Source organism: Dipodomys merriami, unplaced genomic scaffold (assembly GCF_024711535.1).
Source record: "Dipodomys merriami isolate MVZ:Mamm:240054 unplaced genomic scaffold, mDipMer1.0.p SCAF_200, whole genome shotgun sequence".
Taxonomy (NCBI): Eukaryota; Metazoa; Chordata; class Mammalia; order Rodentia; family Heteromyidae; genus Dipodomys; species Dipodomys merriami.
Window position 1 is genome coordinate 2,006,987 of NW_027203383.1, and position 14,796 is coordinate 2,021,782.

General features: G+C 48.4%; 1 protein-coding gene across 3 annotated transcripts in view; it reads right to left on the bottom strand.

The window, feature by feature from the left end:
* Positions 1–7,334: 7,334 nt before the first annotated feature.
* Positions 7,335–14,796, bottom strand: part of LOC138833126 (sodium/potassium/calcium exchanger 4) — a 131,128-nt gene continuing 123,666 nt past the window's right edge. For 2 of the 3 annotated variants that reach the window (XM_070031475.1, XM_070031474.1), the window contains exon 17: positions 14,304–14,631. In XM_070031475.1, coding sequence (XP_069887576.1) covers positions 14,479–14,631 — 153 coding nt within the window. In that variant the 3' untranslated portion in view covers positions 14,304–14,478. Of the gene's footprint in view, positions 14,632–14,796 lie in introns of all 3 variants that reach the window. The other variant, XM_070031476.1, reaches the window with a different exon arrangement.

Here is a 14,796-nt window from a genome sequence, read left to right on the forward strand (position 1 = left end):
ACCACACCTGGACGGGAAGTCGGGAGAGAAACCACAGGAGCAAAACCACCAGAGCCACCCAGGTGGGACTGGAAGGCCGGCCTCCTCTCCTCTCGGGCGCTCAGAACTGCCCCCGAACATGTTGCAGAGAGACTGCGTCTCAGCCAACACTAGCCCACCCCAACCTAATGCTGTCTAATGCACCCCAGGCGCTGGATTTCATTGGGGGGGGCTGTTCTGTGCGTAGTAGGGTGTGTGGCAGCACTCACATCCCTCCTCACCCTCTCCTCCCGACAATCCAACATGCCTTCAGGTGTTGACCAAACCCACCTGGGACTCTAAAACATATCCGGCAAAAACTAGTACACGACTGTTCCTATCAGTCCTATTCATAACAGACATCAGGCGGGAACAACCCACTGTCCTGAACAGTGGAGTGGAGAAGCACAATGTGGTATGGACACGCAGTAGAATATTACATGGCCATGAAAAAGGCACACGCACCGACGATGGGCTGTGATGTGAAATCATGCTAAGTGAAAGAAGCAAGTCATACAGGACCACATTCCACTGATAGGAAATGTTCAGAATAGACAAGTGAACAGAGACAGAAAGTTAATCAGTGGTTGCCAGAAGCTTGAGGGAGAAGAGAGTGGAGAATAACTGGTAATGGTGACAGGGTTTCTTTGGGGGTAAGGAAAATGCTCTAAAATTGATTGTGGTGATGGTTGCACAATTCCATGGCTTGACTAAAAACCATTGAATTACACGCTTTAAGTGGGTGAATGGGTATGTGAATTGTATTTCAATAAGACTATTTTTTAAAATAAACAACACCAAAACACAGGCTCCAGGAGGCCACCCTGGCTGTTCCGGTTCACACCACTCCCCCTCTGTGGCCCAGATTCCTGCAGGACCCCCTCCCAGGTCACGAGGGGACCCCACAGGCTTCTCTGCTCCAGAGACTAAACCATCTTCTGAATGGATGGCGATCAACGTGTCCACCTTCGGCCTCCCCAGGGCTGTAAGCTTCCTGCTTGAAATGGGGGGAGAGAGGACCTCCTGCAAACTCAGCCCAGGGTCTCTAGCTGCTGGGTTCTGAGCAAGTGAGCCTCAGCTTGCTCACTTGTAAAAGACAAGAGTACAAAAGAGGGCCCCCCCCCCCCGAAGGCGCCCCCTGCAGGGCACCATCATTATTCCTTTGCTGTGCCTCCAACAAGTCTGCAGGGCCATTTCAGCAGGTTCCACGCTTCTGCACAGAAAGTACTTAGACCATGTTCATCCTCCTGTGCTCTCTCCATCACCCTCCTCCCTCCTGCAGACACCCACTCCACAAAAGCCTGTTTTACTTTCCTCCCTCCTCCTCCCTCTCCTCCTCCTCCCCATCCTCCTCCCCTTCCTCCTTCCTTCCTCCTCTTCCTTCTCCTCCTCTCCTCCTGTGGAGGTAAGTCCCAATGCAATGGTAGAAGCAGCTTGTGATTCTAGTCTGACCAATCACAGCCCTGATTGTCACAGATTGGCTCATAGATGAACATATGACACAGCTGAGCCAGCAAGAGCCTTCCCTGGGAGTTTTGCTGTACTACAATTCTATTTGGTAGAAAGCTGAGATGTAGGAATTAGGTGCAGACAGACACTCTGTCTTAGTGATTTTTTTGTGGGGGTGGGGGGTCGGTCGTGGGGCTTGAACTTGGGGCCTGAGCGCTGTCCCTCAGCCCTTCAGATCAAAGCAAGTGCTCTATCACTTGAGCTACAGTGACACTTCCAGTTTTCTGGTGGTTATTTGGAGATAAGAGTCTCATGGACCTTCCTGCCTGGGCTGGCTTTGAACGGTGATCCTCAGATCTCAGCCTCCTGAATAGCTAGGATTATTGGTGTGAACTACTGGTGCCCGGCCCCTAGTGACATCTTTTAAGGCCTAGATTCTAATATGTTTAAAGCCAGCTATACAGTTGGAGATCTCAGTCAAAAGAACTAACAACCTCCTTTTTGTTTGTTTCTTAAAACTTCAAACTCACTTTAGGCTCCCACCCAATATCTAGCATCTTCCATTCCCTAGCTGGGTCCTTGAGGTGGTTGAGTTGCTGGGAGAACTATAGGAAGGAGGATATCACCGATTGCTCAAGAGCTCCTTGAGCACCATCGGCTAGCAGCCTTGGTTTCTTGCTGGCTGTAGGCCAAAGGACTCTTGGTACCTTGCCATGTGGGAATCCAACAAGGTCCCTTTATTTCTCAGTGTGGGAGCTAGGAAGTGGCACAGGTCACAGGTTTTGCTCATACTCGAAGGAAGTGAGTTTCACACAGACATGGAACAGGAAGGAACAGCCATTGGCAGCCATCTTGGAGGCTCCCTGCTCTAGGCACAATGCACGTGTAAAGAATCAGGGATTCCATGCTGCCGTCCATCACTGAGATGTGGTCCTGTTCTGTGTTCTGACCACCTCATTGTTAACTTTATCCTAAGGCTAGTCGTCGAGTGGTTCCAAGACAGGCCCCATTGGCAGTCAGGATCTCCAGTGTGGGTCCATCTTGAAGGAAAGGGGGAAATAGAAGTATGTGCAGCATGACCAGCTGGCTTTGGTCACACATCTGCCCTGCCCACCAGGAGAAGGCCATGCATTGATTTATCTAGGTTAGGAAGGATCCATACTTGGCTGGAGGACGGGGGAGGGATTCTCTCCTGGATCATGTTGGGGAGGAGTTGAAACCTGATCAGAATTATGACTGTTAGAAAGGAAGACCAGAATGTGAATACTCGCGTTAGAATAGAACATGGCCTACTCCATCTGTATACAAATGACCATGTGCCAGGGTGCTGGTGGCTCAAGTCTGTAATCCTAGCTACTCAGGAGAATGAGATAGGAGGACTGAGGTTCGAAGCCAGCCAGACTCTTATCTCCAAGTTGCCTGCAAAAGCTGAAAGTAGAGCTGTGGTTCAAGCACCAACCTTGAGCAAAAAAACTCAGGGCTAGCACCTAGACCTTAAGGCCCGAGTACCAAAACCGAAACTAAACAAAACAGAAATGATCATAGACTTGAGGCCACATGCACAGACACTTTGGGGTTTAGAGCTACCTGCTTGTGGTGATGGAGTTTTGTCTATGTATATACATAGAAACATAAAACTGCTTAAAGTTGTGCAATGTCAATCCCAACTTCAAAGAAGCTGCTTTGGGGTTTTTTGTTGTTGTTATTCTTCTTTTTCATTTTTCTTTGGCTTGGAGGAGGTACTGAGGTTTGAACTCAGGACTTTGCACGTGCTAGGCTAGACCTCTACCCCTTGAGCCACACCCCAGCCCCCCTTATTTTTCAGATAAAGTCTCAAAGTATTGCCCAAGGCCAGCTTCAGATTATGATTTCCTAATTATGCCCCTCATAGCTGGGATCATGTACACATGACACAATACAGTTTTTTGTTGAGATGAGGGTCTTAATAAACCTCTGGTCCCTACGTTAGCCTTGAATCATGTTCCTCCTGATGTTTGCCTCCTAAGTAGCTGAGATGAGAGGTATGTATCGCCACACCTGGCCCAAGAGGCTGGAAGCCCTTCAGCCCGTGAGGTTATGAAAAACAGAAGAAGCAAAACAATGACAGCTTTGTTGTTGTTGGTTATGGGGCTTGAACTCTGGGCCTGAGCGCTGTCCCTCAGCTCTCTCAGCTCAAGGTGAGTGCTCTACCACTTGAGTTACAGCGCCACTTCTGGTTTTCTGAGTGTCTATTGGAGATAAGAGTTACACAGACTTTCCTGCCTGGGATGGCTTTGAACCATGATCCTCAGATCTCAGCCTCCTGAGTAGCTAGGATTACAGGCGTGAGCCACCAGTGCCCGGCTAACAATGACAGTTTTGAAAGAAAAAAGTTTTCAAAAGCACAGTCACTTAGTCACTCAAGAATGGGAGAAGTTGTGACTGTGTCTATTCCGTTTGCTTTCTTCTCAGCCATTCCATGTAAATAACAACGTGCTCCCTTCCAACATTCTTGTCATTCAGCACGTGCAAACACAGGTTGATGACTCATAAAAGAGGTTGTCAAAAATCAGTGTGAACATCTTCAAACATGCTCTGTGGAATTTACAATAATGTATACAATGTACGTTATGATTCTAGGGGAAAACTAAGGCCACAAGTGAAGGTGCTGACAACGTGGCTCATCCCATGAGGGAATGTGGTATTTTGTTGTTGGTGGTGGCCATCGGGCTTGAACTCAGGGCCTGGACACTGTTACTGAGCTCTTCTTGCTCTACCACTTTGAGCCACAGCACCACTTCCGGTATTCTGGTCGTTAATTGGAGATAAGAGTCTCATGGACTTTTCCTGCCCAGGCTGCCTTTGAACTTTGATCCTCAGATCTCAGCCTCCAGAGTAGCTAGGATAACAGAGTAGCTAGGACTTGAGCCACCGGTGCCTGGCTGGGAGTGATTTTTCTAGAAGTTTGATTCCCGGCTCCCTGCTATCCAATGGTGAACAATCCTGACGTTCTAAAGAGGAAGTGGTCTGGAGGAGGCCTAGCCGTGGGCAAGGGGCAGGCGGCTGGCCTGGGGAAGGCCCTCTCCAGCTGGGCTAGCCTCTCCTTCCTCTTGGCAGCCTTCGGAGTGAGGGAATGGAAAGAGACTTTGGAACAGTGACCTCGAGAAACAAAGCCACATTTTTGACCAGAGGCCAGTGGTTAAGCATTAGCAGCTCATCAGCTGTGAGCCAGTTCATCTGCCAGGAGGTAAGCAAGCGGGAAAGTGTTTCTCTGGAGAGCAGCGCTCCTGTGTCCCACTGGGCCCAAAGGTCCAGGGAGGGCTACAAGGATGGGAGACACCATCTCTGCCCATTTCTCCAGGATCTTTAGGGCAGGTAGTTCGTCTTTGTTTGCTAAGGTTGGAGCCCAGGGTAGTTGAGTACAAGGAAAAGCCTGGGTACACAGCTATCATTCTCGCATAACAAATCACCTCGACCCATTAACAGCTTAAAAAAAGAAAAAACATGAGCTTTTATTTTCCTTTCATGTTAACACAGTTTGGGTGAATTGAGAATGGGAGGGTAGATAGCTCTGTTTAAATTCTTTAGATCTGGCTCAGGATCACTCCTGAGGTTGCGGCCAAGATGAAGTTGGCAGCTGTTTTGGACTGTGAGGCAGAAGCTGCAGGCATAGGCAAGCAAAGCAGCCCCAGAGGAGGTTGAGGGGCTGGCCCCCGAGGACCAGGCCCGGCACCCGCACCCACAGGAAAGAGAACAGCATCCTGCTTTGGCCTCTATTGTTTAGGGGGGTGGGTTTCTGGAGCAGGATTTCAACAGGTAGAGATAAGGGAAGAGCATCCTGGGGGAATGAGCTGCTATGAAGAAAGGTCTAGAAACAGGGTTTACATGCCAGGCTAGTGATGGCACAAAGATGAGCTATGGCCTAGGGCAGCTTGATGTTCAAAGGCACTGTGGTAGGCGAGACTTGCTGATCCTCTTTCCCTCCCCTCCTTTTCTTCCTCTCCCCTCCTCTTCCTTTCCCCCTCCCTCCCCTTTTCTTCCCTTCTACTCCCTGCTCCCCACCATCCTAATCTCCCCTCCCTTCTCCTCCCTCCTTTTCCTTCTTTCACTTCAGTCTCTTCTTCCTCTTCCTTCTCCTCCTCCTCATTTTCCCCTTCTCTCCCTTCTCCTCCTTTCTCTTCCCCCATCTCCTCCCTCTTTCTACTCTCTTCTCTTCCCCCTCCTCTTTCCTTCTCTTCCTCCCTTTCTCCTCCCTTCTCTTCTCCCCATTCTTGCTCCTCATGCTTTCCTCCCTTTCTCCCTCCTCCTCCCACATGGACCTTCTGCTCCTTCACATCCTCCCCCTTTCTCCTTTTTAACCTTCCTCCCCCCCCCCCTCCTTTTCTGCCCTGGGGGCCAGGACTGCTTACCCATTTTTTAATTGCTTGGGGTGAGATGTGATTTGTTTCTATTTCACTTCTCCCCTCAGAAAATATCCACTTCCTCTGAACAGAGATGACCTCAGGCCTGGGGGTGGGGGGCTTGGTAAATGTCAGTTTCCTTTTATTATTTGCATTTTCTTGTTGTATTGGATTTGAACTCAAGGCAGGTCCTCTGCCCCTTGAGCCCTAACCCAGTCCTTTTTGCTTTAGTTTGTTTTTGATAGGGTCTCATGCTTTTGCCCAGGCTGGCTTCAGTCCTCTACCTTCCTACCTCTATCTCCAAGATTGGGATTACCCCAACTATTGATTTCCACTCCATGGACATCTGTGAGATTTTCAGCTCTGGGGAGGAGGACTCTAATGGTGGCTGAGACTGAGATCTGTTGGATCATCCTGGCTTCAAGGTCACAAAATGCCAACTAGATCCGGGCATGAGATGCTCAGACCTTGAACACAGGCCAGCAGAAGTTCCAGAGCCTGAACACCAAGGCTAAGTGCTTCATGTATCACTTATCAACCTTAGACAGGAGCCGGTTCAAAGGAGAGGATGCTGACCACTTCTTGCCTGCAAAAAGTCTCAAGCCATCTGTGGGAAAGACTTGACTATTTAGAAAATTCATTCATTATAGACTGCATTTATCAATGACACTAAAGACACTAGAAAAAGTGCAACAAAAATTAGATTCAGACAAAATAGCTCCATTGCCACCCCTGTTCATTCTCTTTCATATTCCCCCTTGCTTTGTTCCTCCTCAGCACTGGTGCTCTGCCTCTTGAGCCACAGTTGTACTTATGGCTTTCCTGTCTAGCCTGGCTTCAAACCATGGGCCTCGGATCTCAGCCTCCCGAGTAGGATTACAGCTATGAGTCTCCTGTGCCTGGATGAACAGTTGTTTTTGAATAGATTATCCGTGCCTCATATGTATAGAGAAGTTCCAAAGGACTCCCAGGTCAAGGGGAGAATTCAGGACAATGTCTTGCAGAATAAAGGAATTCACTCAAACCTCTGACTGGTAGCCTCAACGTCGTATGACATTAGAACTGATGGCAGGAGACTTCTTCCTGATAAGCATACAATTGCAGTATACAATTGTCCAGTACACAATAAAAACTATAGGTTTGGTGGATTATGCCTGTAATCTGAAGCAGGAGGATCACAAGTGTGAAGCCAACTGGGGCTATAGTGTAAAACCCTATCTCAAACACACAAATGAACAGCAACAATAAAGAGCTCATTAAGCATTTGAGAGCCAGTGACCAACTTGCCAGAGCCCTTCTGAAGTGGGTGGTGACTGCACAGGTCACGTGATGCCTGTGAAGATGACCAGGTAGCAAAGGGTTGGGTCATTCCGGTGACTCCTGCTAGCCTAGATACATGAGAAACATTCTCCTTTGCTTTATTCATTACCAATCACTATAATTAAAAGCTACAACCTCTCATCTCACTTTTGAAATTTATTTTTCTCAATATGCAAATATAAATGGTTTCCAATGGCTGTTATTCCAGTGTAATTCTTAAAAAAAAAATACAAGTATGAGTCTATGGAAATGTGAATGGAGGCTCTACATGAAGTCAATTTGTGCTCATTAATTTTATTGACAGAGTACAGATTCTTGATATATTGCGTTACAATACTGACTGCTAGATTTCTTATAAAGGTTTAGTTCAGATTTATTCTAGATTTTTTAAAATCTTCACAATAAAAATAAACTCATGCCAGTGTTGAAGAACCAATAATATCGATTCATTCAAATTTTAATAACAGTTTTATGAAACTAAGAATCTCATATCACAGAGCATTCACAGTGCAGGAGGTCACAATTATTGAAAAAATAAATAGCGGCATAAATATATTTATTATTTACAACTTTCCCAACCCACTGTTCCCGCTCTGCCTGTGAGAACGAATGAACAAATATGGCGGTATTCACCCCAGCATGCTAGAAACGTCTGTGGGGCCTCAGATGGCGAATGGAAAGCTCCAGAAGTTCTTGGTTTGGGTTGTCTATAAGGAGGTTCTTTCAGGACACAATACTCCTCTGATCCCACATGTTGGTAAGTCAAGGCCTGGGATGATCCAAACACACTGGCAAAACCGTGTCCAGCCTGCCTGTGCATTCTGGATGCATCTGCGGCCTCTCCAAACTCGGCCCTCGCATTGGCAGTCCTTGGGCCTGGCTCCCGCTGACTGGCTTCTTTCTTTGCTAGGTAATCAAAGCTTTCTGTGTCCTTGGTGTGCCAGCAAGGACTCCTTGATGAATGGAAGACACAGACAGAGAGGACCCCGTCAGGGTGTGAGTGTTCTGAATGGGGGACTCGGCTTCACAGACTAGCAGCGCCGCCCTGGGCATCCCCAAGGTCCAGCCACAGCAGCTCAGCCACTTCTCTGTCTGCTGGGCTTCCAAGTGTCCCTGGGTAAGTTGCACATAAGAAACCAGAATGGTCCTCACAGCCACAGCCCAGAGGATCAGGGATGAATGAAGAGGCCTGTGGTCAGAGACAGCCTGCTAGAAGATATGTTTTGTGCCAGTTCTGGTGCTTAAAATCAGGGCTTTTTACCCTAGTACTCCACCACTTGAGCCACAGCGCTATTTTCAGCTTTTTGGGTGATTAATTGGAGATAAGGATCTCACAGACTTTCCTGCCCAGGTTAGCTTTGAACCATGATCCTCAGATCTCAGTCCTTTAACTAGCTAGGATGATAGGCATGAGCTGCCTTGCTCACATCTAGCCATTTTGAGGAAGAGGAAAATCTTACTCCTGTTGAAAGAGGACTGCGTGTCTGCTCTGGGAGCTGCCCTGCTGGGAATTTTGGAGTGGCGGTGGGTGGCAGGAAAGGGGGCTCTGTGGCCTTCCCTTTGTACACAGAGGCAGATCACACCAAACCGGGCATCTAAGAACCAAAAGCTGCAGCCATCTCTCCATAGCGTAAAAATAAGTGGTGTTCCCCCCCCCCCCCCAGTGATAGAATGAGGAGGGCACACTCTTTCTCCAGGATTGAGGGCTTTATTGGCCCTGTAAAATGGAAATGTCCTAGCCAACATGGTGCATAGGGAGCGACTGTTCAAATTCTGGCAATAGCATGGGAATAGGTGTGGGTTGTGCTGGCATTTGTCACTGGGTTTTAATAAAATGTAGCCAGTCTCCAGCCATGTAAATGTAACGGATGGAAAAGCCACAGAGCCAAGGCCTTGACCTTCACAGAGACGGAGTGTTTTCAACTGCAAGATTCTTCCTGGAGCCCCAGTACTATGCCAGCCATTCAGACTAGAAGAAAGCCTGTTTGCAATCCCTGCTAGAAGTGGGAGGAAGGTATACAATGTGGACAACTGGACACTGACAGCATTGAAGAGACTCAGAGCCACACAGGGAAAACAGACCCAAAGCAGTGCTTGTACTCATGCGATGTACCTCTAGATAGTCAAGGATTTACGCAAAGTGAATGGAACCTGGCAGTTGTCTGAAAAGTTGAGTGTGTGTGTGTGTGTGTGTGTGTGTGTGTGTGTGTGTGTGTGTGTGTGTGTAGGTAGCTACTAGGGCTTGAACTCAGGGCCTGAGCATTGTCCCTTAGGTTTTTCTCTCAGGCTGGTACTCTACCACTTGAGCCACACCTCGATTTGTGGTTCTTTGATAGAGATGAGTCTCAAGACTTGCCTGCTTGGGCAGGCTTTGAACCTCAATCCTCAGATCTCAGCTTCCTGAGTAAAGAGGATTACTGGTGTGAGCTACTGGGACGTTGGCTTTGAAAAGTTGGAAAGGTAAAAACCTCCTTTGCGTAATTAAAGCTTTTTGCCCTGTGTGGGTGACAGAATTAGAGGAGTACGTCTCTTGCCCTGGTTGCATACCAGCCCCCGTTTGCCTGATCTGGGCAGCGCTGTGTCCAGCATTTGTGTTCCAGCCTCCGGATGAAGCACAAAAGTAGCATCCAGCCAAACCAAGAACCTAAATCAAAACACCATTTTAAATCTGCAGCATGTCCACCAAGGCGCAGTTTGTTTCCTACAGCAAGGTGAAGATCCTGCACAAGCCAGGCTGGCAGGAGACTGTGGTTTGAAGGAAACCCAGAGTGCCACGCCCTGTGCCCTTTGGGCCAGGCCCAAGAAAACCCTGCTCTCCTGTTCCCATAGGTAACTGACACAGCAAGGGAGACCTACCCAAAGAGCACACTTTTGAGATGTGTATGCGCCATGCCTTGAGAGGCCTTTACCTTTGAGGGCTCAGGACAAGCTGTAGAGACCAGAAAACCCAAGAGTTAAGTGTTTATACCTGGCGCGAAATTCTCTTTGGTAACTCCATAGGGAGAGAGGGTCAGGGAGTCAGTGCGTTTGATCTAGAATGGGTGGGGATGATGGCCTTCCTGCCACCCAAGAGCTAAGCAGAGAATACTTCTAGAAATTTCTAGACGTTTCTATGGGTAACATAGCGCATCTGAAGCCCTGCCCTCCTCTGGGTTCTGCATGCGCTGCTAGCTGCCTCCAGAGAAGGATTCTTTCACAGACATCGTGTTTGGAGGATACAAGAGAACCCCGGTACATGTTTAAAGCGTGGCTGACTGGCGCAATCCGATGATCAATTTTGAAACAAACAAGTTCTTTGTTATTCATGCGACAAGCATTGTTGCAAACCTGTCATTTCCAGCCAGGGCGGAACAAGACCACCAGGGAGGAAAAGGCAGGTGGGAGAGGGGAGATCAAATCCTCCCCAGGAGGCTGAGCAGTGTGGAGACACAGCACCAGGGGACATGAGCAAGCTCATGGTGGGGGCGGGGAGTGGTGGTGGAAATCTCTGCTTGCCAGCTGCTGGCTCCCAGGGGAGAACCCTGCATGAGGGAGCCGGAGCCCTGCTGACCAAGGGCCTCGGGCCCTATCAGCTCATAGGGGATGGGGTGAGGAAAAGGCAGCCTCAGCTGCTGGGCTGGCCTTCTCCCTCACTTTTTCCCAGGAATGATCCAACTCTCTGTCATTCCAGTACTGCTGAGTCCTGTCCTGCTGGGGGCCCTGCACTCTGAGCATGCGCGGCTGCCCCCTCCCTTCCCCTCCCCACCCCCAGATCTCACATGGCCTCCTCTCCAGGGAAAAGCATGCTTAGACCCCTGGAGCCCGGGAGGAGAGCACTGGAAGCATCAACAGCACTGCTTTTGCAGGGGCGCACACCCTACAGGGCTGAACCTGGCTCAGGAGAGGAAGGCTGGAGCTTGAGACCCTTACAAAAGCAAGAAAATAGGGGGCTGGGAAGGTGGCTCAGTGGTACAGCACTTGCCTTGCATGCCTGAGGCCCTGGGTTCGATTCCTCAGCACCACATAAGCAGAAAAAAAAAGCTGGAAGTGGTGCTATGGCTCAAGTGGAGGAGCTGAAGAGCTGAGGGACAGCGCCCAGGCCCAGAGTTCAGGCCCCACAACCAACAACAACAACAACAAAAGGCAAGAAAACAGGTCTTACAGGTAGGGAACAGGGCAAACACACCAGGGCTGCCAGGTAGAGACACAGGGGCCAGGGGTAGAAGCAGGGACACACATGTGACCAGCTGACCACAGAGGACGAGCTGCTGGACAGATAGGCTAGGGAAGGGCAGAAGGGGGCAAGGAGGGCTCATGGCAACCCACCCACAGTTTCTGACCACAGCTCACCTAGAACCTTCCTCCAGGGGATCAGGTTCCTAAGATACTACCCACTGCTCACCCCAGTGCTCAGGCTGGCAAAGGCAAATCAGGCGTGGTCAGGGACTGTGTCTGCCTTCTACAGACATCTTCTAGTGGAGCTCAAAGGCTCCTCCTTCTTTTCTGTCCCCAGTGATTAGAGCTAAATGCATGTCTTTAAATTGTCTATTTCCGTAGCAGAAGTAATCGCCCCGTGGTAATTAGCTTTGGGGATAAATAAAAGGTACCCTGTCTAGGGATGAAAGCATTCACTTGATTTTAAAAAAAGAGAAGAAGAAAACAAGCCATTCTTTAAACTTGTGATGGATGGAAAAATAATTTGTGAAAAACAGAGAATGTTGTAGCTAAGGTATACATGCTTTCCTAGTATAACAACTTCAGAGAGCTTAACTTTAAGGAAGTTCATTGGCACATTAAAGTCCAAAGAAAACTACACAAAGAGGAGTCCACTCCGTATTGAAGATGAAGTTTGCTAAGTCTCTAACTGCAGTATGCCTTACAGCCTGACATGGAGTCTGTGGAGGAAGAAGAGGGTTGTGAGGATATGTTCTCTGAAAGATGTGCGCTGGACACCCCCAGAGCTATCTTCAGAGGCCATTTGTCTTGTGACTATAAAATATATATATATATTTTTTTTTTTTCAGGAAAAATGTAGGGACATTGGACCAGGGTAGACACTAAGATCTGATCTGGAGAAAGGAGGTCAATTAAGTATTTGAACAATAAACGCAAACTAACTATAAGGACAAAGTCATAGCCAGGCCACTGCCCCAGGCTGGTCACCATGGCCAGCCACATGTCCTGGGCAGGGCACTGGCTGCTGCCTGGCCCCAGCGGTACCACTTACTGGTTACTAAACTAGAAATGCTCCACTGCTCCAAGACTAAATTGCCTATTAAAGTCCTATGTACCTCTCATAGGGCAATTAGGAAAATAAAAACAGAAATAGAAACACTTGGAGTCTGGGTAAGTTTGTGAAACAGTGTGTGTGTGTGTGTGTGTGTGTGTGTGTGTGTGTGTGTGTGTGTGTGTGTGTGTGTGTGTGTGTGTGTGTGTGTGTGTGTGTGTGTGTGTGTGTCTGCGTGCATGCACATGAACTAAGATGAACTAAGCTAATAGGATACAGAACAGCTCTGAAAGCCCTTGTAGGCTAAGTTTATATGCATAAACCTATGGGCCCCTTCCTCTTCTGCTGGGATTTCTTAGGAAAATCATTTTCGTCTCGATTTGAACTATCCCAAGCCCACTATGTAGGAAGAGAAAAGCGAAACCTTGCCTTGGTGTATCTACTAATACTGAAGTGGTCCCCAACAGAAGCTCAGTACTAGGAGCGAGTTCCCACAGGAGTTCATTCTTAAAGGAACTGAAGGGACACAAGCTGAAACATTTCCTCCTTTGACATCTTCGAGGCCTTAAAGAAAACAGTCATAAATTCCAATATGACTCATGAGCTGTGTGTCCCCATTAGAGAAACTAGCCACTGGAGCTAGACTCATTACCAAGTTTAAAACGATCTCTAGAGATCGCTAAAAAAACTTTCTTCCTACTCCCTTTTGGGTCATCTTCATACCTTCTACTGTGCAAAATGGTCTCAATATTCAAAGTGCATCCCATCTGATAAGATTTTGCAATAGAAACATTAAAAAAATAAAGGAAATCCCACTCTATATAGAATAAATGTGTTTTCTTTTTTGTATAACCCAAGAATGGTTTGTGTTCATAGCTCTGTGAAATATCTATTTCGAGCTACGAAGCAGTCAAATGTGGATTCATCTTTCCTGTTTTTTTCATCCATCTCTCATGTCCAACTTTTCATGTGGAACACCGTAAAGGTCTAAGAAACTTAGCTCTAAAGCGTCCAAGACCTCGCGTTTCACACACCTGGCTCCAGTGAACCTGAGAGCAATGCAGGAAATTGCTCTTCTTGTCATGAACCAGCACTTCTCAAATTTGTTGGAGCAACTGTGCAATATTAACGGGCGGTTTTGAAACTAGAGCATCAGCAAAGCCATGACACACCTGAGTCGGCGGTGCCTTGGATCACACAGCATGGAAACCTCATCCCCCACCCCCACCCCCCACTGTGGCTATGAGTAGCACCTGTTTCCCCATGGCCTTTGACCTTTTCCCATATTCCAAAGCAAGTATCTTAGGGCCAGTGCAAGATGACATATACACACAGGATCCATTCTTGACAAGGGTTACCTTTTGGAGGGGGGGGTTCCCCTTCATGATCCTTTTGTGTAGAATGACATTTTGTTCAAGTATGATGGTCTCTATGACATTTTATTTTTCATATTTCAGTGCTCATTCTCTGAATGCATCAATAAAAAGGATAAAAGTAGTCTCTCTTCTGCTGTGAAGACCTGTTTCCATTCTTCCAACTTTTCCAGAAAAAAGGGGGGGGGGTGGAATGTCTGCTGTCACTCTCTCAAATCCCCCCAAGGTTGATGCCCCTGTCTTCGCCAAGCTCCGGGGGCTTCCAGAGGAGACAGAGGCTCTTGGTGGCATGAGCTGCCTAGGAATGGATCTCACTCCTCTGGCCCAGAGGTGACACTTGCAAATAACACCCCGATTTTGTACTTGCCCTGGGAGACCTTCTGTGCAGACCACCCCATTTCCACAGAAAGACAATCTGCACCTGAAGTCCTTTTGACTAAAGCATGTAGCAGAAGGGTGAGACACTCCAACACATCCCCGGGGTCGAGGGATGCTGCTCAAGGAATGGAGAGCCCTGTTGAGCAGGGGCAGGGCCTCCGAGGAGGAGGAGGCGGGCACCTAGCAGCCCGGCCTGTGGTCAGACAGTGACCATGCTGGCCCTTCCTTCCAGCTCATGAGAGAACAGATGGTGGCTGCGGAGGCAGGAGAGATCTGTGGTGGGGAAGGAGAGAGAGAGAGAGGACGCTGGTGTCACAGGGGAGGCCACAACAGCTCCCGGGGCAGCAGCTCAGCGTTAGTCATCTTCTCGGCACATGGGCAAGTTGACGAAGGTAAAGACGTTAAATTCTATCATGATGGAGAAGCACAGGAAGATGGCATAAAGAACCAGCACGTAGATGCCCAGCTTCCGGTCCAGACGCCACTTGTTGAGGTGAATGCCGAGGACCTGGGAGGAGAGAGTGGAGAGACAAGGGACACAAAAGCCAACACCTAAGTGATACATTCCAGAACCTTCTGCAGGATGCAGGCAAGCCCAAATGGGCACTTCCAGGCTTATCCTTGATTTGAGGAGAATCAGCTCTGCAGGGTTCAGATTTTTCCAATGACCCGT